The following is a 26,610-nucleotide window of genomic DNA, read 5'->3' as shown; positions in this document are numbered from 1 at the left end:
TCTGAAAACTAACATGTTAGTTGTGATTTTATAGTTTTTCTAAATTACATTTTGGCATGGCAGAAGACAGAAATGTTTCTTTTTGTTCCTTAGCTTGATTTAATGTTGAAACTTTGAGCATACAAAATATTTTACATCATTGGTTATCACAGTTTGCAATTTTAGCAATAGTAGTTTAAAATAGAAATACTAAAGGAACTGAAAACTGAGTATTTTAGAAACATGAAGTGTGAAGCCCTGCCCTGTTCTAGTTGAGAACAAAACTTCTGCTTACTTTATGGAGGCCAAAATTTTGCACAAACTTTACAACAAAATAAGAATGCATAGCCAGCTGAGTATTTTTGGGCAGCTGTAACATGTTTTAGGAAGAATTATAAGGCATGAAACTAAAGGAGGTATGAATTTAACCACCTGAGAAATGTAATAGTCACCCAGGGGTGGGAGAAGGGTGAAGCTGAGTTCAAATAAAAACCTGATTTTTCACCCTAAAACAAATATCCATTTACTGACAAATGTGAAGAGAAAATAACATCACATAAATCCTAGATTTGGGCTGGTGCTTGGAGTTCCTGGGTTGTTCCAGTGTGCAGGAGACACTGAATAAAGTGAATTAACAGTTGGGAGACTGGGACCTGGGCCCCAATGAGATGCAGAGTTACCCTTTGGCAATCCATCTATGGCCTTATTAATCTTGGGGACTTTTTTTTTTTTCTTTTTTTTTTTTTTTTTTTTTTACACAGCTTAAGCAGTGAAGGAGGAAAGTCCCTTGTCCTTTCTTTCCTTTTCCTCCTTTCATCCCCAGAAGCTAAGTAACAATTTCAGATGTCAGCTGCAAATTATTTCATGCTATCAATCCTGCCTTTTTTCACACATTTATTCAGACAGTAAAGTTAGGAGCTGAGGTGTCCTGATCCCCTTTTTCTTGGTGGATAAAGACATACCATTTGTAGAGGAGCTGGGGTGGAGCCAGTAGTGCAAGGAAGGCCAGGTATCTAACATTCGTTATAACAAAAATAGGCTTAAAACACCCACTTTCAATCTGACTGCAAAAGTTCACTTGTATAGAGAGCTGCCAGTATCAACAGGCTTTGGTGTGTGTAGAGAGCATGCAGTTAATCTGAGTTGGAGCATCCAAATGTAGTCATGGTTGCGTAATTTTCTTGTCAGGTTCAAGTGTTACATTTGTAGAACATCTTCAGCAACCACACACTTCATCATAAGGTTTTAAGAGCTATATTTTCCATTATACTTTAAAATGTGAATAATCCTTTCATTATTGAGAAAAAAATGCCACATTGGTTCAGAAATAGGGGAAATAAGATGCTAAATTTTTGAGATGTGCTTCATTTAACATTACTCAGAAAAGCCTTACATAATATATGTAACATGCAGTGGTTAATATCCATAAGTACTTTTTTAAATAGAGGTGCTTACTTATTTCTTAACAATAACCACCTGCTTACACCTTTAGACGTGTTTCATATGTATATACGTATTTACTTGATTTTTGTTCTGTGAATACTCTTGAGGGGAACATAGTCCTGTTTATGGGTTTAAAATCAAGCACATGCCTATGGAATTTTAGGTTTAGGGTTTAGTTTGAAATATATAAATTTAAGTCTAAATTAAATTAATGTATTTACACCATCTTAATTGATTGGTATGTCTTTACTACTAAGAATGTATCTGAAGCTGTAATTATAGTATTTTGTACAAGCTTTTCATTTGCTACTTGGTGACTGCTGGTCAAAAAATGTTGCAAAAAATATGACAAAAGTAAAATCCTATGCATATTTTTAAGTTATTCTCTACAAAACAGGTTAATATTATTTTATATTCATTTGGGTTTTAGCATAGAAAGAAAACAGCTTTCCTGTTCAGCATAGAGCAGCCCAAGTCCTGCATGTTTGATTGTTATGGTTATACTGTGTAAACTAAAACTATTCATAAAACTGCCTCAGTATTTCCATACAGATACCCTCTGATTTCTACTTTCCCTGTCATAGATAGTCATCTTGAGAAATTACCACTAACAAATCCCAACATATATTTGCCTGGAATATTTGAGAGCGATGGCTGGTAAGTCCCAAGATGAAATGACACAAATTTGTTGACAGCTTCCACAAAACCCAGCATGGTTACTATTTTATGGATATGGATGTAATTAATTAGTAGGTCATCAAAATTAAATGGTTTGGAAAAGACTATTGTAATTTTTGAAAAAAGCTATCACCAAGCTGAGAAATTGCAATTCTCAGCTGTAATCAGCATTTTCGGTATTGTCCTCAGCAGTAGCATTGACAGTGTGGGCGCTGGTTAGAAGTTAAATGACTAAGCCCTTTAACCTCACCCTAGTTTTGGTCATGTTTCTGGTTTCTGGTAATTGTCTTAGATCATAAATTTTCTGCTCAGGCTAGATTTTCAGATTATTTCAATTTAGGTCTCCCCAGTTTTTATGTTTCTACACATTCTCTACAATGCATTTTTATAATGTCTGTTTTTATTTAAGAGTTAGTTGGCTCTTTTCTTCATTAGTAAAGGGCAAGTGAAAGCTGTGGGTATAAAGCTGCCTTTCTTAAATCTATGCCTTTTGTTATCATCTTTTCTTTAGAGTAATACATTTACATTTCATAATCATAAACATGAAACTGAAGAGGAAATCAGTTCTCAAAAGATTAATTCAGTCCTGCTCACAGCTGCGAAGACTGTGGAAATAAATATCATTTTGCAGTAACATATTCCTGACAAAGGGCATAACAAAAGACTGATTTCTATTCAGAGATAGTGGGTATATTTATTTTGCATGTTGGGGGGAGGGGCTGTGGTTGACTGCTTGCGACCCTGACCTAGTTTTGTAGCTGCTTATTATTCAGCTATATGTTTGAGAAATCTCTGTAATTTAATTTGGCAACCTCTTCTGCATGTCTGCACGTAGCAGTAGGTGCTGTTAATATTAGTCGTGCCCCATGCTGAATCATATTTATTTAGTAAAAGGAAAATCCTAATACACTCATAACTCAGAAAGAAACTGTTAATTGTTAGCAGAGAACTGCCTGATTACAGACTGGATGTCTCGTCCAGGGCCCTGCCATAATTAGTAACCACTGTTGACATTTAGATTTAAATTGAATTTTCTTCTAATTAAACCCAGAGGGGGTTGATCCTCTCAGATGTACAGGTTAATAAAATTAGTCAGAAACTGTTAAACAGTAAACTGAATTCTCCAAGAGAGCTTTCCCAGTGTATTGTTAGGAATTCTGTAATTAATATTCAAAGGATTCATTAGATTTGGAGTTGTCCTTTTTTGTTTTGGTTGCATCTGGGTTTGTTGCAGTTATTTCTGTAATTAGGTCTGTTTGCATTTGATATCTACAGTAATACTAATTTCCATCATGTTTGTGCATGTGTAATTTTAAGTGCTGTATCACCATTCATCCATGCAGTGCAACTGTTATGTGTAATAACAAGCTGCCTTTTTCTGGTCATATTCAGTGAATAGTAAGCCCAAAAACTAAAAGCAGTGTAAAATAAATTTTAGGAATATAGCCTAGATTAATTGGTGTCTATTTTTCATCATCATACAAATGTTATATCTGACACAAGGTCATTTACATTTTTATTCACCACAGTTTTTTGCTGATACTTCCCAAGCTTTTTGTTTAAATAGGATTATTTTTCTGATAAAATCAAGATGTTTGTATTTTTCCTATTGCTTTTTCAAATACCATCAGTTGGATCGAGATCTCAGCCTACTTGAAATTAATCAGTGGTTTTGCTTTCTTGTCAAGATTAAGAAAAGATTAAGAAGAGTAAGAAAACTATTAAATATGTGAGCCAAGAAATCTCAAGAGTATCAGTGATGTAAGAAAAAGTAAAGTCAGAAGTAGCACAAAGAGATCTTTAAACATTAAGCTTTGAGAATATCACAAATTTTGCAGAAGTGCTCTGTGGGAGTAAAGTTTCTCTACCAAATATTTCATAGCTGAACTCACTTGGTTTTTTTTCCTAGCTTATATACAGAGGAAATCCTGTAAAATATCAGTGGGCACTGAGAACAATTTAGTACCTGTACTAAAAACTTAGTATCAGTTTTACAAACAAGAGTGAAGAATGTATTTTACCATTTAATGAGCCTTGTGAAAGTTATAGGTTTGGTTTAAATCAATTTCTGCCCCAATGTAACTTTAAAAAAAAGAGAGTTTAGAGAAACACAAAATGATAAATGAAAATGTGTAAGGAATACTTTCCTGGAAGATACCTTGAAAGCATAGAAGTTGTTCAATACTATTGAATTGAATTTACTCCCAAAAGGAATATAATTTCTATTCCTTTCTCCTTAATCATGTAAGCCAAACAAACACAAAAAATCTAGATGACTTCATTTTTCTTGCTTAGTCTGACTAAATAAATTGGATTAGGTAAAGAATGCTTCTTACTCAGAATTGGCTTCAGATGGTATAAAAACACTAAAAATGCATGGAACAATTCATTGCACTGGTGCACAGCTAAATTCCTCTCTCCTGCAGGTTTGTTTTGTAGAAATCATGAGACAGATCAAACCAGAAGTGGCTGAAACTGTCAGGTCAAGAGTAGGAAATTTTATCCCATTTAAAAAGTGTTGTTGATCTAAATGAGTCTTTAATAGGAAAAGTTGGAATGGATAACAACTTCCTGATTCCAGTTCTTGAACATCTGAAAAAATCTGAGTAAAAACAGTGAGTGAAACGGAAAACAAACTTCTTTAGCCTGCAGTCCAGACCTTACACTGAAAAGTGACTTAATATTGCTATTGATTTTACACAAAAGATGTCTACTATGATGATGGGCAGCAGTTCTGCTGAAATCAATAGGTAATTAATCCCCCAATGAGAACGCAGTCTTAAACTGAATTAAACTAAACTTGCAGTGACCAAATCACATTACCCTGAAAATATACCACAAAGTCTCAAAAATTATCTGTAATCCCATTAAGAGCGATAAACTCAATCCTAAATTTGGCAACATAGTTACCTTATTGCATGGAATCCAAGCGTTAATGTACAGATGAGAATATGATGACCATGATCCCTTTATGAGACTGGGAGTGTCATTGAGAGCCCCTTGTAAGTGACCTTAGATTTTTCCTCAGAATCACTTACAAGGCTAATCACTGGCTATTAATGTAATATACATACAAAATTAAATTTGTTTCCTGTATGATTTTTAGATAATAAATTAGGAAGGGCAGTTTTCTGATGTCATGATAGCTAGGCAGAGCTGTTACAGTAAGTGAAAGCAGATGTGTTATCACCATGCTTTTATTAAACTACATGCAGTTCATTGTGCCAGCAAGATGCCAACAGAAAAAGGAGAGAAAACAACAGTTGCTAAAGAAGCCAACAGCGTGCCCATGTAGTTTGGTATGAAATACTTCAGGTCAACCATCAGTAGTCAGGAAATGTAAAAATGTCCATGTTCCTTACCTTACAGATGGATGGCACAAAATGCAGACTTGGTAAAGAGCAGAAGGTTTGGACTGTGTTAAAGACTTCTGCCACTGAGCAGGGAAGCTCCTTGCCCAGAAGGAACAGGCATCCTGTTTGGGGCACTACAAGCTCAGTGTCTCACAGTCCTTTCAGAAACAGCTACAAGAGGAGCCAAGGGAAGTTTAACTGGGCTGGATGGTAAAAAAGCCTAAGTCTTTGCACATGCAGTCACAGAACATGGCAGATTTCAAGGAGAGAAATACTCTGTTTGCATGGCCATATGTGATTTCATGAGGAAATTTGGTGAGGTGATGCCAAGGCTTTTTGGAATAAAATGGACTAGAAATTGCGAAGGACAAATAGCTGAGGTTCTTTCAGGAGAGTCTGTCACTGGAAGCCATCATCTCTTATTGCTGCCTGTACATGTAAATTTTTGAGCCTGTTGCAGGGATATAAAGAACAAAGAAACACTTTTCTTACTGTTATTTGTTCTTAATGCCTTACAATATAACTTTTTACTTTTATTTTTCCACATGGTTTTGACAGTGGATTAAGTAAGTATTCAGTGCTTAAACTTGTTAGGTGTAGGACGTAAGCTTTTCTTTTTTCTTTGAGATATCCTTTAGGACACTTAATTTCTGAAGGAAGAAGTATATTTCTAGAAAGCATGCAAGTACTGCCACGTAAACATAGACTCCAAACCTTTGGTTTATCTGTTTCAGTCAAAACCCCACATTCTAAGTCCCCTTGCCAAGTATTTTTACTGTGAAAAAATAACAGTACCGACAGTATTCTGTATTATCCAGAAAAGGGGTGAAGTCACAGAAACCCATTTTTAAATTATGAATTATATTTTCACAATGTTTCTTTTTGTACATAGTGCCTACGTTAATGCCTGTGTTGTGAATGGAAAAAAGAATAGCCATTATTTTGCATACCAACTCTTGTATTTTAGATGTGAGTTGTATGTTCCCCAGACACTCCCAGTCAGCTATTTCCTATGTTAGGTAAAATATTTCCTCAGCTGCAGATTTTTGCATACAAACTGAGGAATGCATTCTGTACCTACACCGTATAAAGCTTTCATTCGTGTCAGTGGGAGTTCAGTGTATAGAATTAAGATTATTTAACTCTAGGTACTTGTAAGAAATATCTCCCTTTATACACTAATAGATTTGTCACTAGTCATTTTTCCAGTTATGTGCTAGTTCTACCAATTCAGCAACAAAATACAAATAATAAAGATAACATGTAATGCTAGATAAATTGCATTTGATATACCTTTTGCTTTTCCCATCACCTGTATGTGATGGCTCACTCTTCAGCCTTTATTTCGTCATTGAATAAATCACTTTTGCAGGTAAGCCCATTGGCCACACTGACACTGCTTGCAATGGTTAGTTTTCATGGATAGGAGAAGGCTACCCCGTGGGCCTTTTGTCAAAAGGTGCCAAGTTCTTCTAATGAAGGTGGTAGGGAGGTTTTCCTCAATAATTAGGCTCCAAGAGTTCATGCAGGAGAAAAAGTAGTGAGTCTGTTTATTCAGTATTTCTCTGTCACAACTGTCCCCTCTCCTGCAAATAAAGTTTTTTTGAAACTAGCTGCAAATAGAACAGCATATGGAAGAATTTCTCTTCCACTTTATGGGCAGGAGGATTTGCCATGGAACTAAGTTTGCAAGTGATGAAGGACTTGATAATGCAAAGCACCTTTGCCTTACTCTGTGAATACAGTAATATTTAGAACAGAGATAATTTTTAGCATTGCATATTAGGAAGCAACTTTGGAAGCAGGTGACATTACAGGATTTATTTTTGTAGCCTAACTAGGTGAATTCTTTGATGCTTTTGCGTGTTCACAGATCCAGTGTTAGGTGAAGATTTCCAAAATCACTGAGATGTCTCAAGGATTGGTTTTTCTGAATTCACGCAGCCCCTGTCAAAGATACATATCAGCAGCTCTACTTAGCTTGAAGCAGCTAAATTTTGGGAACTCCTGGATATTTATGGGAATTGGTGAAAAAGACATATAAACTTTTTCAAAACTCATCAATCTAGGAAAAATTTTGGAATGACAAAATTGAAAAAACATAGATGTTTTACTTTGAAATGCCATTGGAACTGTTCCTCATGAGAGAAAGTTATTAATATGCATCGCTGCCATCCAGTCAAATATAGAAACAAACATTCAAATATACAGTAATTTTTTCCAATGAAAGTAAAAGAAATTTTACAATATTTCTACTAGTTCTGATAATATTAAAGTTAGCATTTTAATGTTTTTAAATATCCAGTTACAAATTATAAGACATCTATTTATTCTTAGCATAGAGGCATGATGTGCATGGGGGTATAATTTATGGTTTTGAAATGGATTACATAATTAGATTAGCTTTCAAAAAACAGACTATTTATCAGGTTAATAAATCTTTTCAGGTGCAGACCTATCCCGTTCCACAACCATAAATTATACTGTTCTTTCTCTTCCATGCAGTTATACGTGCATCTGTGCCTCGGATATTTTGAAACTGTTGAGTGTCCCCATAGTTTTACTGAGTTTCAGTGAGAACTGAGAACACTTTGCATGTCATCAAGTATCTTTCAGCAGAGGAACAGTTGGAAAGAAAAGACACATTTCAGTGGATAGAGATAAGATCTGCTTATCTGCTTTAATGTGCATGTGTGTGCACACACACATGCCTTCATTTCCTCTACGTGTATGTGCGCATGCACATGACAAATCAAGATTTTATGTGGAAATGTGTGAAAAAATGTTGCCTTTCTAATCTTGCTATGAGCTAGACCATATGACTATGTTAGAGAGTTGGAAAGAACCGCTGGTGCAAATGTCTGAAATTGGATTTAGCTTTCTAGGCTTCTTGGCTGACAACAGAATGTATTTTGGGAATGTGTGAGCATTTAGCAAGAACAAAACTGTAAATGGGATAAGTTCTGGACACCACTGCAGCCTAATCTCTTAAATCTGGTTATGGAAGCTGGAATTTAGAAAACCAAAGTGCAATGGCTGTAGAATTTATAGACAAGTTAGGGAGACAAAGTCAGCAGATGGTGTGTATGTGCATGATAGCACATGCACATAGTGCATATAAGTTTAGTGCATATAAGTGCATATAAGTAATAGTGCATATAAGTTTACTATCAGGTTTCAATCACTAATGCAGCAGAATATACCTTATAGAAACCAGTATATGGTTTAAAAGATAGATACTGCATTTAGCCAGAAAACACAATGAGTTTCCCTGGGATTAATTACAGACTAAGTGAACAAAAGGGGATAGCCCTGACAACAGGTTGAGGCGGGCAGCACTGCTCACTCTGTACTGGCTTTTAGGTTTTTTTTCAGGAGCACTCCTGAAGGAAAATGTTGAGGGCTGTGGTTCTGCAAGTTCACAGATGTGTGTATCTGAATTGTAATTATTAAATTTGAAACTTGGAGATGGCTTCTCCACTTCATTCATGTACAACTGTGTGGTGAATTAAGTGAAAAGTTATGTTGACATCTAAAAAAGAGCTTATGGAATCAAAATTCAAGAAACAGTGCATCACACAGGAAAGGTAGATTATAAAATTCTCATAGTTTTCATACTTAAACTCACAACACATTTAGACTGTTTTAAGAGCTAGTTGTACTACCTGTCATTGGAAAACCGTTCACTTATTCACTAGTAAAAATATTTTTTGCATTAGTGTTGTTGTTTGGGTGAAATTCTATGTGAGAAGGATTCTTTGATACTTTGGGTGAGTGCATGCTTGTAGAAATTGATTCTGGGGTGGCTGCCTGGTAGTTTAAAGGTGAGATTCTGGACATTGGTCTTCCAAGAAGATTCATGTCCTTCCCAGAAAAGGAGGTGTGCCTAGAGAGCTGTCTCTAAGTAAAATAAATTTGAAAGGAAAGTGATTTTGTCTTTGTGTATGTTAGGAAGATTTTACAACCTGGAAATGGAAAAAGCTATTTCTGGCTCATCCTGGACTTCAGCTCTTTAATGTGCTGCTCTGTTGCTTTCTGTTTGCTGGCAGTTACCCATGTGTGGTGTATTGCAAGATCACTGTGTCTCTAGTTGTGGTGATGGGTCTATTCTTTACATTTTCATTAGTCATTTAAATGTTTTATTTCTACTGAAACACTAAGACTAAATACTTGTGGTTAAAATAATTCACATCCTTGGGCTTTTTCTTGTTCAAGAAATATTTGAATCCTAATGCATGTTGTGATCTCTTAGGTGCTAATAATAACAAAATATGCCACTTGCAATAGTCATGTTCTCACTTCATAATTAAATGAAGTAAATCACTTAAGGTTTGAAAAACTGTTTTAGTACTTTATGCAAATTTCATATTGGTTTGAATAATAATTAGGTTGATAAAGTAGGTATAGGAGCAATTTAGCATTTCTTTCAAGGAAGGATCAAGAAACTTGATACTGTTTTCTTTGGTGAGGAATGGTGCATGTTAGAAGTAGCTTGTACTGTGATCCCCACTATCAGTTTTGAAAAATCCATACATACATGCTTCATTACTGTGAACGCAGGTTAGTGTAATGCAAAAAGGATTTTGCAAGTATTTGGAAACCATAAGTTATGCATTTTTCTTGCACTTTTACACTTTAAAATTATGAGTTTAAGTCCTCAGAGGCTCCACAAAACACTGCATGGAAAAGGGTGGGTTTGGGAGATCACTTAAAGTCAGTGCAGTGAGGGGTAAAAAAGATAAAGCTGGAGAAAATTGCTGTTGACTGGAATCAAACTACACTAGTTGCTTACAATTGATTGTGTGTTGTTCAACCAGAAAGATAAATCAGAACATAGAATACTGCAGTAGAAAAGTGGTTTAGATGTCATAGAGACAGCATGACTATTTTTATCTCAGTTGTAAACCATAGCTTACAGTGGCTGAAATGACATTGAACTGTTTTTCTCTTTGATGATTTACAGCCTGTGTAGTGAGTTTGTAGGAGCAGATGTCACGTTTTATGTATTTGAAAGTGTCAACACTGATGACTTATGTCTGAAGATTCTGTGCATGAATCAATAGAATGTAGTGATTTCCATTTCTTAAAAGAGTTTTTTCCGACATAATAAAAAACACATAGTGAATTTTGGTCATAATGCTACTCTTGAACTCTCATTGCTTTCCCCTGTATTTTATACTACCAGGAGATCATTATTTTGCAAAATCCACTTTCCTTCCAACCCCATAAACACAAAAATCTACAAGTAAACCATCTTATTTTTACTTAACCTGGAAGATATACAATGCATTTCATTTTCTTTTGAAAAATAAATGATAAAAAACTCGGGTGAATTGATAAAAGAAAATGCACTAACATTATCTTACTAAGAATTATACCAAGCAAATCTAGACAGATCTCATACTGCCAACTTTCTCCCATATTTCAGAATGTTACTGAAAATTTTTGGAAAGAATAATCATTCCATTAAAACCAAAAGTAAAATTTACATTTAAATAGAAAATCTATCAATAATTTAGTATCTACAAACCTGGAATTTTTATTTTGTTATTAAAAAATCCACATAGACTTTAGCTTGCATATTTGTAATATGTGTACATGTGTACATGTGGAGGTGTTCCTTTATGTAGCCATGCAGTCATAAAAGCATGTAGGAAAATATTCTCCTCCTTTAACATTTTTAATTCTCTGTGTGTAAATAAAGGACAAAAAAATGCTTTTTAGAATTTTAATAATACTTCTGTATTAAAACAATGACACATTTGAGATGTGAAGGTGCTGAATAAACAAAATTTCGATTGGAAACTATACTTTTAAAATGACCATTTTTTACATCTTCCTAATTCCATATGGTTCATCTAGAAAAGCCTAAGTTGAAAAGCAACAAAGCCTGAGATCTTAAAATATCCTTTTAAACTTTCTGCAGTAGGATTCTCAGTTTACACATCACGTACTTCCATCCGAGCCATGTCTTCACACTGAGTGTAAGTTTCTTACTTCATACATATGAGAAGGGCTACTATGGTCCTCAACCTTTGGCTTTGACTGCATTTGCTCAACCAGTCCACTCTGCTGCCATGTATGGGTTTGGAGAGCTCTAATGGATGATTCTGGAAAAGGCAGTATGCTTCTCCTCTTTGTATACACGGAACGAAAGTATGAATATAAATGATGCATTTCATGCCTAGATCTCATCTGGGGACTCCTATCTATATTAGTCCATCAAAGAGTTGTCTTGCATGAGGGAGAAATGGAGCAGGGAATTGTGATTTCAGTTTGAACTGAAGGTGCTTAAATTGCACAAGGAAAGATCTGGTGCTTTTAATTTTGGGAGCAAATGTGTTTGCTTTTCAGTGATAATATGCATGGAAGCTAAGAGTTTTCCTGATGGGTGATTCTGTATGATGTCACATGTTAATTGTATGAACACATTTTTTCATTCTTGACAGCAGCAGGGCCATAGATTATTGGTGTCAAAAGTGCTGCCTAGCACTGCAGGAGATCAAGAAAACTGATAAAGCATTTCCTCACATTCCCCCAACCTCTCTATTGAATTCAGTATAACATTATTAGACTGACAGCCTTACAGAAATAAGAGGGTAAGGCTACTGAAACAGCTATGCCACTGTGTATTTAATAGCAATGGTAATTATTAGCTCAGAGCTCTTGTGTTGTGCTAAGTGTTTAACAGGCTCCTGCCCTGAGGAACTTGCAGCCTTCATGGTGCTCATGACAGACGGGCAGAAATGTGATTCAGCTTTACACTGAAAAGTGTCAAACCCCTACAAGCACAACATATAAATTGTTTCCTCTGCTATGCTAGGCCTTCCCCAGTCTGCCTAAGGTGTTTGTCATTAGCTAGGGCTTGATGCTGGCCAAGCTGAGCTTACACAGCATCAAGCCCTGAAATAAGACCTAGTTGAAAATTGTTCTTCAGATTCCTGACTCGTGTTTGCCAGCCTTAGTGCCTGACCTGGTTTCCCATGCATTGCCAGTGCTCAGGTGTATAAGAAGCTTGGGAGGGTAACGTGGACAGGAAATATGATCCAAACTAGGCAAAATCATATTCCAAACCACAGAACATCGTGCCCAGTGTGTGAACAGGGGGGAGCTGGCCAGAAGGAGCTGTACACTGCTTGGGGATGGGCTGGGCATTGGTCTTTGGGTGGTGAGCAACTGTATTGGGCATCACTTATCTGTCTTGGGATTTGTTCCTCTCTTCCTTCCACTACAACAACAAAAACAACAATAATAGCTATTGTTAGAATATTTTATTTTGCTTCAATTCTTATCTCAAACCACAAGGTTTAATTTTTCTTTTCCAGTTCTCCCCACCGAGGAGAATGGGGGATGAGTGAGAAGCTGTGTGGTACTTAGTTGCCAGCTGGGGTTAAACCATGACAGTGCCATAACACAGAAGGTCTTTCATGGTTTTATATTAGCCTTTATAAACATAACTAACTATGTATTAATATAATTTTCTTCAACAAAAACTTTTCCTATCTTATCAAAAATGCCTGCAAAAGAACTGAATGCCAGGAAACCCTAATATAGTGCTCTAGGGATATCTGAAAGTTAAAATTAATGGATTTTGAATCCATTTTTTCATTTCTGCATTTATCTTAGAACTCTGGAGTCCGGAGTTATCATCATACACTTTCTGTTGTCACCAACCTTGGCTTATATTGGAAGATGTCTTTCAGCTAAGACTGTCAGTTCTGTACCAGAGTTGTGAAACAGTATCTCTGGCAATCACTGTAATGATTATTTCCATTCACAATTTTTTTTTTTTTTTTTGATAGTGGTTCAAATTTTCTAAAGGGGAGGTCATAGGTTGGCCTGCAAGACAGCAGCTCTCTAGCAAAACCTGGGGTACACCTGTCTCAAATGGGGGAGTCTTTGCACAAGAGTTAGCAGGGCTCATTAAGAGAGTTTCAAACTAGATTGGAAGGCTGAAACAGCATATACTTGTCTCACTAAAGCTAAATCTGGGGGCAATATGCCAAAGTTTGACAGACAGAGGGATAGTGAGATCCTTTGGTCTGCTGTCTGGAGGTAAGGAATGGAAATCCACATGGCAGCAAAGAGGCAAGGATTACCTCATCACTCTCTAGAGCTACCTGAAAGGATATTGTAGTTAAGTGAGGGTCAGTCTCTTCTCCCAAGAAACAAGCAACAGGCCAAGAGGAAATGGCCTCAAGTGGGACCATGGGAGGTTTAGATTGTATATTAGGATAAATTTCATCATTGACAGTGTAGCTGAGCATTGGAACTGGCTGCCCAGGGAAATGGTGGATTCACCATCGCTGGAGGTACTCCAAAGATGTCTTAATGGAGCACTTGCAGACACAGTTTAGTGGTGGACTTGGCAGTGTTCAGTTAATGACTGAACTTGATCTTGAAGGTCTTTTCCAACCTAAACAAGTCTATGAGTCCATGATTCTATTACTACTAAAAAATCTAAAAAATAGGTATTTTGGACAATTAATTCTTTTCCATAAGTATTACTATGAAAAAGTCTGACATAGTTTCACACAATCCCAAATAAAACCACTCAAAATATGATTAAAATATTTGAAACTAATTCTTTAATGAAGGGAGTGTTTAAGACTGAGTGTGACACAATTTTCTTTGATCCTGAATTATTTCTTTTTTACTGATCAGGGTCCATCCTTAGGAAGCTGTTCCATATGGTAATTAAGTTGAAAGGGTGCCATTTAGTCACAGACCAGACTATGCCAGAACTATAGCTTCACATTCAAACTTTGCATGCTCTATCCTTTTCCAAGGAGAAGGGAGACCTGCCAGTGAACTCATACTAACAAAGCTGAACATTTAATGAGGTTTATTATTTTTGTAGAAAACAGAAAACTGTAAACTCAGTAGATGAATGTATAAGATAACTCAGTATTTGTGCAAACTGATTTTTAGCAGAGCTGCGACTGCAATTCATCCACTTAAGCACAGAATACTTGCAAAGCTTTGATTAATGTGATCAACTAAATTTAAAACTCACCACTTCCCACAAATTCTTGTCTTCATCCTTTGGCAGATAGTCATAAAGTATTAAAATGTATATTTCACTTCCCTTTACAGGTTGGTCAGCATATAAGATAAGAACTATTAGTTTTTGCAAGATAAAGGTTCACTTGGCTTTACTGTGTTTTTCAAATTTCTATTATGGTGAGAATGGTGCTTCTAGATTCAGACAAGGCTCTTTTACCATTAGAGATTAAAGATGGCTATGAACAATTTCCTGTTCTTTGCCTTATTTTGTTAATTATTGTATCATAACTGAATATTATTTTTCTGCCTTGCACAATGATGAGCTGTTCAATGAACATAACAAAAATGCTGAAGTTCATTAAATGATGGTAGTTCTATATATTCTCTCAGGATCTGCTAGAACATGCCCAACATGTGTCCTAACATGACCACAGAGTACAAAAGGGGATCACCATGGATATAATTTCCAATACCATTTGTTTCCTTCTCAGAGCTTGTCAATAACATTATTCTCATATAATTAAAAAAAATATTTTGATACCAGCTTTTAAACCAGCTGTAGCACACTGATTAACATCACCAACATTTATTTCTTTTCCTCCTTGACAAAACTTTGGATTTTTTCCTGGTTTGAGTCTAAACCAATAAATTAATTGCTAGCAGTTGCAAAGGCTGCTTAGAAGTGAGGATCAGACATTTACAGGGGTCACATTCAGAGCAGCTGTAGCAGCAAGCTCCTGTATTAAATTGGGGAATTGCATAGGTCTTGCTACCTGATTCTAACTAGAATGCAAATGTGTGGCACTGGCAAAAGTACAAAGATATTGCTGTATATGAGTTGATAGTAGAATGAGCATGTTGAATTTAGCCAAACTGTAATTTAGTCCTGACAGTCCATTTTGTTTAGCATCATTTCCACTTGCAGTGAAAAGTTTCTTCATGGTAAGAAAATACTATCTTTTCAACATTGTACTTATATATTATTTTCATTTCACACATTATTTATTAAAAAAAAAAAAAAGACATTTGACACTCTTCCAGAAAATTAGAGCTGCAAAGCTATTATCTATGTGTTTTGTAGTGTATAACCAGTTAATTTCAATTTAAACTAAAAATACATTAAAAGTGATGAAGGTAACTGTATACTTTTCAAAATTAATAAATAGAATTATTCTGAACAAAAAAGAGGAACTTAAAATGAACTTAAAATGTTATTGTAGTTAATGCAAATTTAGAAATTCATATAATTTGCCAAGAGTATTTCCATATGATGTTATTGCTATGGAATTCCTATTTCATAAGAATAATTATTTGAAAAGTTTAAAACTTTTTTTTTTAAATTTGGGATTGAAGATATAGTGTCAAATCCAAGACTTATTTTATATTATTGAGTCCCAACGTCTCAAATTCATACAATCTTTGGATGTGTAATGAGCTGATTTATAGGGTTCTGTATTTTATTAAATTGTATGTGTACTATTCTGTATTTAGGAGTGACCAGTTGTCATATTGCTATTTCTAAAACTTAACAGGAAAGCCTGTCGTTTCATCATGCAAATTAAAAAAAAAAAAGAGGTAATATTTAAAAATTAAATTTAATTATTTTCATCCCAAGCAAGACTGCATTTCAGAACAATTAAAGTGTCCATTTTCATTGCCCAAAATGCAGTTTAACAAAGAATATTAAGTCAAAAGCAGGTTCAGGCTTTTTGACATCAGAAAATATACTTTAAAAACTTCATTTTAGAAGTGAATAACTGCATGGGATGCATATTTCCTGGGAATAATCTTGAACAGTGAGATGGTTTAAGGGAAAATCCATATTTCTGTGATATCCTATGACTTCAGAATCATCAGGAGTGACAAGAGAGTGCCTTCACTGCTCTTAGTCTAGAGTGGTAGATTAAGCTATTAGAGCTTAAAAAAAATCCTGCAGCAGCAGGTTAACAGGTCTATGGAATTAAACAGATGGTGCTCAGGACCAGGCATGGGCTTGCTGCATTTTGTTTGTTGCATTTTTTTTTCGAGATGTGTGACTTTGTATCAGCTCAAATTTGGCTGGTCCAAGGGATCTAACACTCTTTAATAGTTGCAGTACATCTGGCAGTTTTGTTTCATCCAGGAGTAATCTGTTTGTGTTCTTCTCAATACCTTTATAGTGAGAAGTTGCTATGAAAATACACTTCTCATCAGAGTTAAACAACAAAGTAAACAAATCCAGTGCCAGCTTGTGGAGAGGGCAATGAAGATGTAGTAGGAGCTAAGGAGAATGGCATAATTAATGTTCAGCTTCTTTCTTTGCACTGAAAAGGTTTGGGAGCAGCTCTTGATGCTTTTGGTGGAATTGCTGCAGACTGCCTTTGTAACCTGCTGCTTAACACAAAATCGTGCCTCTGTGTTCCCATGTACAACCATTGCGTGGAGGGTGTATTGATCAACTGTAAGACCTGCAGTTTTGCATTTGCAAGGGAGATTTGTTGGAGAACTTACTTCTGTTGAAGAGTAATTCTTCCACCTGTCATTTATTTCAGTTGTTGCAGTTTGTTTGTCTTTAAGGGTTTGAGGTTTATAAGAGAAAAACAGTAATACAATACAAGTTTTGATTCAAGAGTTTTATGATAAGCCTCTTGGAATTATCTGAACTTTAGTCATTGAATTTCAAAATTAATATGTTATTGATTCTTAATGCCTCCTAGAATATCTCTGGCATTTGGTGGATACTTTTAGGAGCTTATGCTGCAAATCTCAAGAGAGATGTTAGAAGTGAGGTGTTGGAAAAAATTTAGCACACCTAAAGTTTCAAACAGTGACAATGAGAAGAGCTTCTGTCATTGTAAGAACAATAAAATAAAATAAAATAAAAATTTAAAAAAAAAAAAAGAAAAAAAAAAAAAGAAAAATATGGGGATGCTGCTGAATCCTGAAAGTGGATAATGAAAGTGAATGAAGATAAAACTGTGGTCAACACTTTACTTCAGTGTCCACTAACAAAATCTCATGGTCCTTTGGTCCTTTGAGGCTGGAGACAAGATTCAAGGAAAAGAGGATTTACCAGCAGTGGGAGAGGATCAAGTTAGGAATCTCTTGAAAAATGTTGACCCATACAAGTCCATAGGACTGGATGGGGAGCAGCTAGGACACAGAGAACTGGCTGAAAGCATTGTGCGGCCATTCTCCTTTGTTGTTGAGGGGCTGGAAGAGATTCCTAATGATTGGAGACAGGAAATGTTGCACCCATCTTCAAAAAGGACAAGAAAGATCACCAAGGGACTACAGGCTGGTTAAAGCTGACTTGATTCCTGAGAGAAACATTGAGTGTGCCCTCTCAGAAGCTGTTTCTGCAAACATGAAAGAGAATAAGGTTCTTAGGAGTAGCAGCATGGGTCTCCTAAGGACTAATCATGCTCAGTGACCTCTCTGCCATCTGTGGTGAAATGACTGAATTTGGAGGTGAAAGAAGAATAGTGGATCTTTGATCTTGACTTCATAAAGGCTTTGGCATAATCTCCCTCAGCATCCTTGTACTTGAGTTGGAACAGTACAGTTTAGATGTGTGGAATGATAGATGTGTGAGGAGCTGGATGGCTCATCAGAGTCCACATGTAGCAGTTAATGGTCCATATACTGCCTTTAGTTTCATTAAAAGCAGAGGTTTTTACGGGCCTCTTCTGGGACCTAGTCTGTTCAACTTCCTTTTCAAAGAGCTGGAGGGGTTCATTGACACAATCTTATCAGGTATGGAAATGACACAGAATTGAAAAGGCCAGTTGATATGCTTGGGGGCAACATCACCATTCAGAGGCATCTACACAGGTTGGAGCAATCATCCAACAAGAACCTCAGAAATTCAACAAAAGCAAAAAGTCTTGCACTTGGGCTGAGCCAACCCCTGCATTGGTACTGGCTAGGGACTCATCAGCAAGGATCTAGTTGATTGGGATGCTGTTGAAAATGATCTGGAGGTCCTGATGGGGACAGTGGGCTGATCACTAGCCAGCAATGTGCTGTAGAAGTGGGAGAGGCTAACAGATTACTGGGCTGTACCAACAAGTCTGTTGCCAGTAGATCAAAGTGTGTCATTATTCCTTTTTCTTCATAATCATTAGAGCACAGCATAATTTAATAACTTGCCCAGGTTTGGGCTCATCAGTATAGAAACACTTTGTAAACTGGAACAATTTTAATGAAAAGCCACCAAGGTTGTCAGAGAGAGATCTAGAGACCAGGTATTTTTTTACCCAAATAAGAGGTAGATTTGAGGTACCTAAGAGCAGCCCCCCTCCCCCAGAATCCACAAAAGATTTCTGAGAAGACACAGCCATGTGTATTAGTGAGGTGCACAGTGGGTTGACAAGGTGGTATAAAATTGAAACATGGGATGTTCCTATGGGATAGACAGAAAAGAAAATTCTCTGTGGGGATACTTAAGGCCATGCAACCAGTTACTTGGAGATCCTGTGTAATCTTGATTGCTGTAAGTTTTCAAGACTGAGCTGATCAAAGTTCTGAGCACCTTCATCTGGGTAGTGTTGACCCTACCCTGGGCAGGAGGCTGGACAAGTGTCGTGCTGGGGTCCCTTCAACCTGAATGTGTCTGTGATGTGAACCCAGACAAGTCTGTGCAGGTTCTGGGAGCTTTCCACTCATATTTTGTATTGCCAGCACTTCATGAATCTTATGTTTTCTTCAATGGTTTGTAATTAAATATACTCATGAGAATTTCCAAGGACCAGTGTGGACATTCTTGGGACTAGTGGCAACAAAATACAGTGGATTGGGGTGTCTTTACAGATATCTTGCTTTAGTCAAATAGTCAGTCAGTAGATTTTCTACTGAGCATGAGCTAGAGATCCCTTGCACACTTTTAAAACTGATCTTTACTAAAAGAAGCTATTGCAGCCTTATTCAGTATATGATATAAGTAAATTGCTGACTAAATAATTGTTGTGAACATTATTAAAATAAAATTTATGCCTATTATAATGAATAATTTATTTAGTAACTTAATGCTGTTAAACTTAGGTTTTTAAGTATGCCTTTTTATTTTAAAAATGTTTCATTTTACTATTCTTTTTTCAAATAATTTCCTGTTCTTTATAGCTGTTAGAGCTGATAAGTGCGGGTACCTTTGCTAAAGCATTATATGAAATGGAAATGTTTCAGGTATGCAGTTGGAGTCAAAAATGTTATGTGAAAGAGAATCTGACATATCTGTCTTGGAGGTGGAGAATGGCCTGTTCAGGCAGCAAGAAAGCCACTGCTGCTGTGTGCATTGTAGAAGAAGGTGGTAGGATGGGCAGCAAAGTTCCTCTTACTCGAGGTGGAGTTGAAGAGGAACTGCAGTGAACTTAATGTGAACACTGCAGTCTATTTGCATTGCTGCCAAATAGCATTTATTACTTACTACCCATTGTTCTTGCTGGCATAAGAAACTTAAGAAATGGCTTAGACTTTCAGCACTACACTTTCTTGTTTGTTTTGGTTCTCATTCTATTTTGAACATTGTTATTTCTCTTTTGAAAAAGAAAATTACATAGAATGATTGTCATTAGTGATGATGCAGGAAGACAAAAGACAGTTTTCTTTACACTGATTCTGTTAACCCTACAGGCTCGAAATTGTAGAGATGCTGTTTTGATTGGTAAATTGAGTAAATGTGACATGGGAGTGAGAACAGAAAACTGCATACATACAGCATTTACCATGGCTATTTTTGTGTGCATGTACTTTTATATCTATATATATATATACACATACAAATTACAAATAATGTATGTATTAGCTCTTTGTGGACAATACTCTTAAAAGCCAAGTGTTTTTTGGTTTATGTCAAGTTGACTGATCAACAGAATCTCTGTGAGATTTTGGCTGAGTTAATTGAACTCAAATCTGCGGCTGATTTGAATGGTGGTAAAATCCTTTCTGAATTTGACAATGTTGAAATCTGTAATTTGAAGCCAAATGTTATAAGCAGAAGTCACTGGAAGAGTGTATTTGTATTGATTTCTTAGTTTTTATGAGTTAGAAGCTAGCAAAACATTTTCAGTTTTTTTATCCTTTTAATGATAATTTTTCCGGTGAATTTACTTTCCCTGCTCTTCACTGCATATAAATTCTCACTGTTTAGTTTTTTATGCCATCCTTTTCATCTGAACAAATTGTTGAGAGTCCATTCTTCATAAGTATTAGTTTAATTTTGTTTCCCTGCAAATCTGGTTAACCTCTTTAACATTCAAGACTTTATGTTAAGTCCATAGAAGTAAATGTGGGAGTCTTTCCAATCATTTAGCATATGCACAAGATGCAGAGATATTTTTTTCTCACTGCTGTAGCATTGAACAGATTCATGATCTAAGAGTACCCTGGTAGCATTTGGCAGCAGATTTGAACACTTCTTGCTAAAAAAAGGTTAAAATATTTTTGTAGATTGGGTGATCCAGATCTCAGGGGCCTTATCTGCAGACATGCCAACAAAGTTAAGCTTGACAAAGTTGGAGATGACTATTCCTCGATATCATCAAATGTTACATCTTCAAACACAGGATGTAAAGGAGTACTTTCTAGCTATGATCTGTAGAATAAATTATTGGTAATTGCAGACAAACAGAGAGGCTCAGGAGCCATTTTGGAATCTGTCAAAGGGCATGATGCCAACTAATTTGCAGGAGCCATTATTATTCCTTTTGTCAGGAAACAGTCCTTGACATTGTTAAGAGAGAGAAATTGATGTTGGAGACATTGTCTCCAATCTTTATTCTGATCTTAATGTTCCCTTTTGTAGAGACTGTAGTCTATCTAGCTGCGTTTAATTTTGGAAACATTAGTCCCCAAAGTGAAGCTAGCCTTAATCTCAGTGTTGTGTGAGTGCATATGTGGGGTGATGGAGGCCTCTTCTTCTTCTGTTTTGAAGAGCATGGTATTTTATATGTAATAGTCAGCTACTGTCACATCCCCTGGCTATGCTACAGTCATGACTGGTCCTTGCTTGAGTGAATCCATTGCTTATTTGCTTGCTCTGTACCATAGAGGGCAGACACCCATTTGAGAAAAGGCCTGAGTTTCACCTTTTGAATCACTTCCCTCTGAAGGTGATACTACTTTTCTTTTTTTTTGTCTATTGTAGTTTTACTGCTTTGTCTTTTAGAATGTCTTTCATTCTCTCAATGAATGTCTTCTTCGCCACTTAAAATTGAATTTGTCCAGCTTTAATTAGCCAAGCTGGATCCTCAAACATTATGTCCAGTGCACTCACCTGTAATGCTTTACAGATGTTGCTAAATACTAGCAGAATATATAAATACACCCATTTTAGACAGTGCTAACACCAAAAGAAAACTAGTAACGGGGTAATTTTTGGCATTTATTTGGCTTCTTTTCTGACAGCTTGGCACTGGAGATCAAAAAGCTTTCAAAAGACATTTAAAAATACATCTTCCACAAAGCACTCAAAATAGGGATTGATGTTGTATTTTTATATTATTTTTCTGACATTGGGATAAAGAAATATTTAACCTAAGTTCACACTGGGAAATCAAAAACAGGACCAAGAATGGAATTTCCAAATTTTTCACTGGCTATCTAGTGGCAATATTTATATCTTTAGAAAGAAGGAGCTGAGGTGCCTTTTAAATCAACCAGAACCAGGTGTACAGCAGTGTAACTCAGCAGATCAACACTGTTTCCACTGAGATATTTAGATTTCTGAAATATGCCATAATTTTTCTGTAAAATATTTGACAGCTTGTAATTTATTCTTAAATTTGAAGTGCACTTACATTTATTGCAGAATATCTAAACTGCATTAGAGGTATATTATGGCAGGGGTCCAAACCAAAATCGGCCATATCAAACTATGGCTTTTATATAATTTCTCAGTGAACAACAAGAAAAAAATATATTATTTCCTCATTATTTTATTCTGAAGCAAATTTTTTATAGTTCTTGTTTCATATCAGAACTTTGTTTCTTTTGAGGTTTTTTCCAAATTCACACACTTAGTAGATCAGAAAATACTTGTTTACTTCTGCTGTATTGTGAGCAATAAAAGCTTATTAAGTAGTAATAAAGAGACATTATATATTCATTGTGCAAATGAAGTTTGAAGGGTCCATTTTGTGTTTTGAATCTGTTGTAGGTATGCATATAGATCATGTGTCTCATACTTGGATACTTTTTGGCTGTTATTCTTCCAGAAGTGTTTTAAAGGAAATGCAAATCTAATGATCTGTTATTGTGGGGAACTCTCCTACTACTGGAAATCTGCTCTTACAAAATCAAGCATATGGTAGCATTGCACCATATGCTTTCTTTTATATTTAGTAAATGCATAAATATGATATAACCTTTATAAATTTCATATTATTTTGACTGATAGGGCTTCATTTTCAAATGGAATTGAATGCACTCCTTACAAAATTTTTCATATTGTCGTATTTGCCAAAAAAATCTATGAGAGTTATTAGTACAATTAGAAAAATATTTTGTGTAATTTGTGTGAATGTATATGCACCTCCTAAGTTTACACAGTGATGACTAGAGGGACAAATACATCAGATCTAATAGCCACTGAAATGTATACCCCTAGAATGTGTCTTTTTCTAACTGTAGAATCTCAATAACTGTATGGTAGAGATTTACATGAGATGTGCAATATGTGAAAGATCAGTTTGAATGCCTGGTCTCCTTTTTTGCTGTATTTTTCTTAGTGAACTTCTGAACCCATTACATTATATCATAAAAATAATTTGCCTTACTGTTACCCTTATTATTAACCTTCCACCCTACTCATAAGCTTTATTTGGTTTTTTTCTCATGTCTCTGTAGAATTTATGGCACTTTGTCCATGTTTATTAGTTCATTTTCAGTGTTATATTAAGACATCAAGGCTTACATATACTTAATGTATATTCAGTTTTAAGTCCTTATCTGAATGTGTTCTTGTGGAAATTAATTTTCCTAGAAAATGCGAAGAATTACATGCCTTCCATTGAGGAATGAAGAATCAAGATAAGTCAAGGAAAAATTGATTAAAAGCAATGGCTTAGATGTGTCAAGCAAAATAATTCTCAGTTAGTTCCCACCATAAAACCACACCGTGATTCCTTACTCATTTACTTTTCTTAGGGTATGTAATGGTTCACACGAAGATGAACACTGTAGCAGATAGCACAATTCCTATTGTGCAAATTCCAAACATAAGTACTCCCTGTGGCTTTCTTCAGAAAACGTTAACCAGATTAGAAGAGGAAGAATTTCACCTCCTCTCTTAACAAGCTTTTATCCCATAATTCAGAATGTGTTGCTTAAAATCATAAGATGTATATTGTCTTTTTTAGTAACTATCTTTGCAACCATTTCAAAGTTATCTTCTACTTTGGACTTTCTTCTGCCTAAAGTGGTCACACTGCTTGATTTCTGTTTTCATCTGAAGTCTGGAGCATGTATGGAACATAAAAATATGTTACTGGAGAATGCAAAGGATCTAATGGGTAGTGAAATGACCAAAAGATACATAAAACCTTCATGGCAGCCTTTAGGTTTGGTTAAAGAGTAACAGATATACTACAGAACAGTTAAATATTAATACAGTGCTTCCTTTTAGTTAGACTAAAATGTTTTAATCACTTAGATTAGCATAATTTACTGACTTCAAGGTCATTAATAGAAGTTTGCTATTTATTCAATTTGAAATAATGTAATTTCCAAGTGAACCTTTCATATGAACAGTATCTTTCAATATCTTGTTACAACTTCACAACAATATCATTTTCTTACATAAGTAATTCTGCATTTTTTGGAGCAATAGGGAAAAATAAGTTCTCCAGCCTCATGTGACTTTCCTGAGATATACCTTTTCTGTTTGCATGGTTTTCCATGTTTTATGGGCTCAGTATGTCATCTGGCATAGGCATGTAGAAGTTTGCATGCTGCACTAGCTTCAGGTAAGCTAGTCAGGATGTGAATGTATATCTGCTTTACCTATATTGCAATTTGGGCAAGCAGTAGTTTGTGATTGCAGAAGTTGTCCCGAAATATAAACTGCCTGGACAGGTTTCATTTTTTTTCCTATTAACGAGAAATGGATGACCTTTTGAAATATTTTTTTTTTAATGCCATTTTCAAATTGGAGAACTTGATCAGTCATTAGATACACCATGCTTACAGTAGTAGTCCTCATCTATAGGTACTGAGTGATAGGAAGCAGTAACTTATTGATTGACTGTAATCTCTACTTAATTGTAATGATCTGAGAGACTGAGTTTTTTATTCTTAGGTTTCAGTAGCATAATTCTGAGGTAACCCATACCTGTCAAATTCTGTTTTAATTCCATTTTACTTCTGTGAAAAAAAATTATTTCTACATGTCTTTGGTGAGCTATATCCACTAATTTGAGCATCAGAGATGGATAGCCTGAGGTTGTTCTGCAAGTTTTCATTTTATCATTGCACAGGCACAGCATGGTATGCCAGGCACAACCAGTGTAAGGAGGATTCCAGCATCTCCATCATATGGTAAGCTTCTGTCAGCAAAAGATCTTCTGAAGTGATACACTGCTTAAATTTGACAAAGAACATAGATTGTGTAAATCACACTGTTTTCATTTATTAGAATCTGAGAGTGCATTAACCTCCCTTAAGGCTCCAGAAATAACTTTCATAAAAGTGAATAGTACAAGAAAATGTTTAGTGAAGCTTTTCATGGATTAGCTCTTTGTTAGAGGATAAAGTATCTTTACACATACAGATATGAAAGCAATAGTTTAACATGGAAACTTTTTTTTGCCTCCACTGAGCATTTGTTTGCTATAACCCAGTGAAGGTTAATTTTCATTTACATTTTACAGGGATATAGGGGCAAGAAACATTGAAAGATATCTTGTGTCATGCCAGCCATTAATTAAAGAAGTACTCTGACTGGGGTGAATTTTCTGTTAGAAAAGAGAAGTACAAGTTTGGAAATTGAAAGTGATTCCCACAATTACTTTAGGCTTATCACTGTTGGGGTCTAAAGAAATATCTTTATCATTTAAGGGATTTTAGAACTGGTTTTGTTCATCTTTAATGTGTATCTTCTGATTAGTAGTTGGACTTCCGTGTTTTAACATTATTGTAGAAGTTTTTTCCCCATGAAAAATGAGACTCCCTTTCTGCTTGAGGAAATATGTGATTTAGTTTGGTTTTGAGCTTCAGGGCCAGTGCCTAATTTTCTTTTTATCACATTCTTAGTTCTGTAGTAAGCAATTTCCTTTGGCTTCACTGAACTGAAATTCTTTGGATATTGTAATTATAAACTATACATTATGACTTCTACATTTATTTTTAAAGACTGAGATTATAGCATGTAGTTTTAGACTGCTTCTATTTTATTGTCTGTGAGTTCATTGTTTGTGTATGTAGAGTCTTCAGCTGATAGGCTATCAATTGAAAAAGAGCCAAACTTTATATATACTGGAATTCAAAGGCGAAGCATAAAGTTGCCAAAATAAAATTGCTAGCACACCTTAATCACATTTTTATTGCCTCATACTTCACTCTAAGAAACATATTTCAACCAAGTTTTATATGAAACAGATCAAAGCATCTCATAGCTCTGCAAAAACTCGTAAATTGGGTACAAATTATCCTATAGCAATTCAGAAGTCCATTTTACTTCTAAGCATTGTACTAAATTGTTTCTTCTTTCACTAACAGTCTGATCTAATAAATAACGGGTTGTGTTTGCAGGCAGGGTTGCAATATTTTCATGCTGCAGTGCCATCGTCCTGTCCATAGATTGACTGCAGCTATGAAAATTTTTTTCTTCATGACTTCTTTTTCAAGTTTGAGTCTGCAGGAAGTACTGCAAAAAATGCCTGCATCCCTATCCCACAGTCTGATCCACTCTTTATTGTTTCCTACTCTTGGGAAAAGTGGCACATGCCACAAAACTGTCATGCTCTGACAAGGGAATCCTTTAATACAGCAGGCAAAACCATCCCATGGATTCTTCATAATACCTAGCTCTAATCTCCAGAATAAGCAAAAAATTGGATTCTGATGTGATTTCACAATGCCATTTCATAGTGATGCCATTTCAGCTCCTCGGGGATGGAGGGCAGAGAGGACACCTGGTCCCAGAGACAGTTAATGCACACTTTACAGCATCCCATTC

The 26,610-nt window shown here is 35.6% G+C and overlaps 1 protein-coding gene across 6 annotated transcripts in view; it reads left to right on the top strand.

Moving 5' to 3' along the window:
* TOX (thymocyte selection associated high mobility group box) overlaps positions 1-26,610 on the top strand; it is a 218,119-nt gene that overhangs the window by 72,489 nt on the left and 119,020 nt on the right. The window contains exon 1 of one of the 6 annotated variants that reach the window (XM_085573841.1): positions 737-24,971. The exons of the other annotated variants lie outside the window; for them this stretch is intronic. Within the exon in view, the coding sequence (XP_085429967.1) occupies positions 24,969-24,971 (3 nt within the window). The 5' untranslated portion in view covers positions 737-24,968. Of the gene's footprint in view, positions 1-736; positions 24,972-26,610 lie in introns of those variants that run through there. 6 annotated transcript variants of the gene reach the window in all.

Source organism: Lonchura striata, chromosome 2, assembly GCF_050655825.1.
Source record: "Lonchura striata isolate lonStrDom1 chromosome 2, ASM5065582v1, whole genome shotgun sequence".
In the NCBI taxonomy this organism is placed as follows: domain Eukaryota; kingdom Metazoa; phylum Chordata; class Aves; order Passeriformes; family Estrildidae; genus Lonchura; species Lonchura striata.
This window is presented reverse-complemented; position numbering and strand designations above follow the sequence as displayed.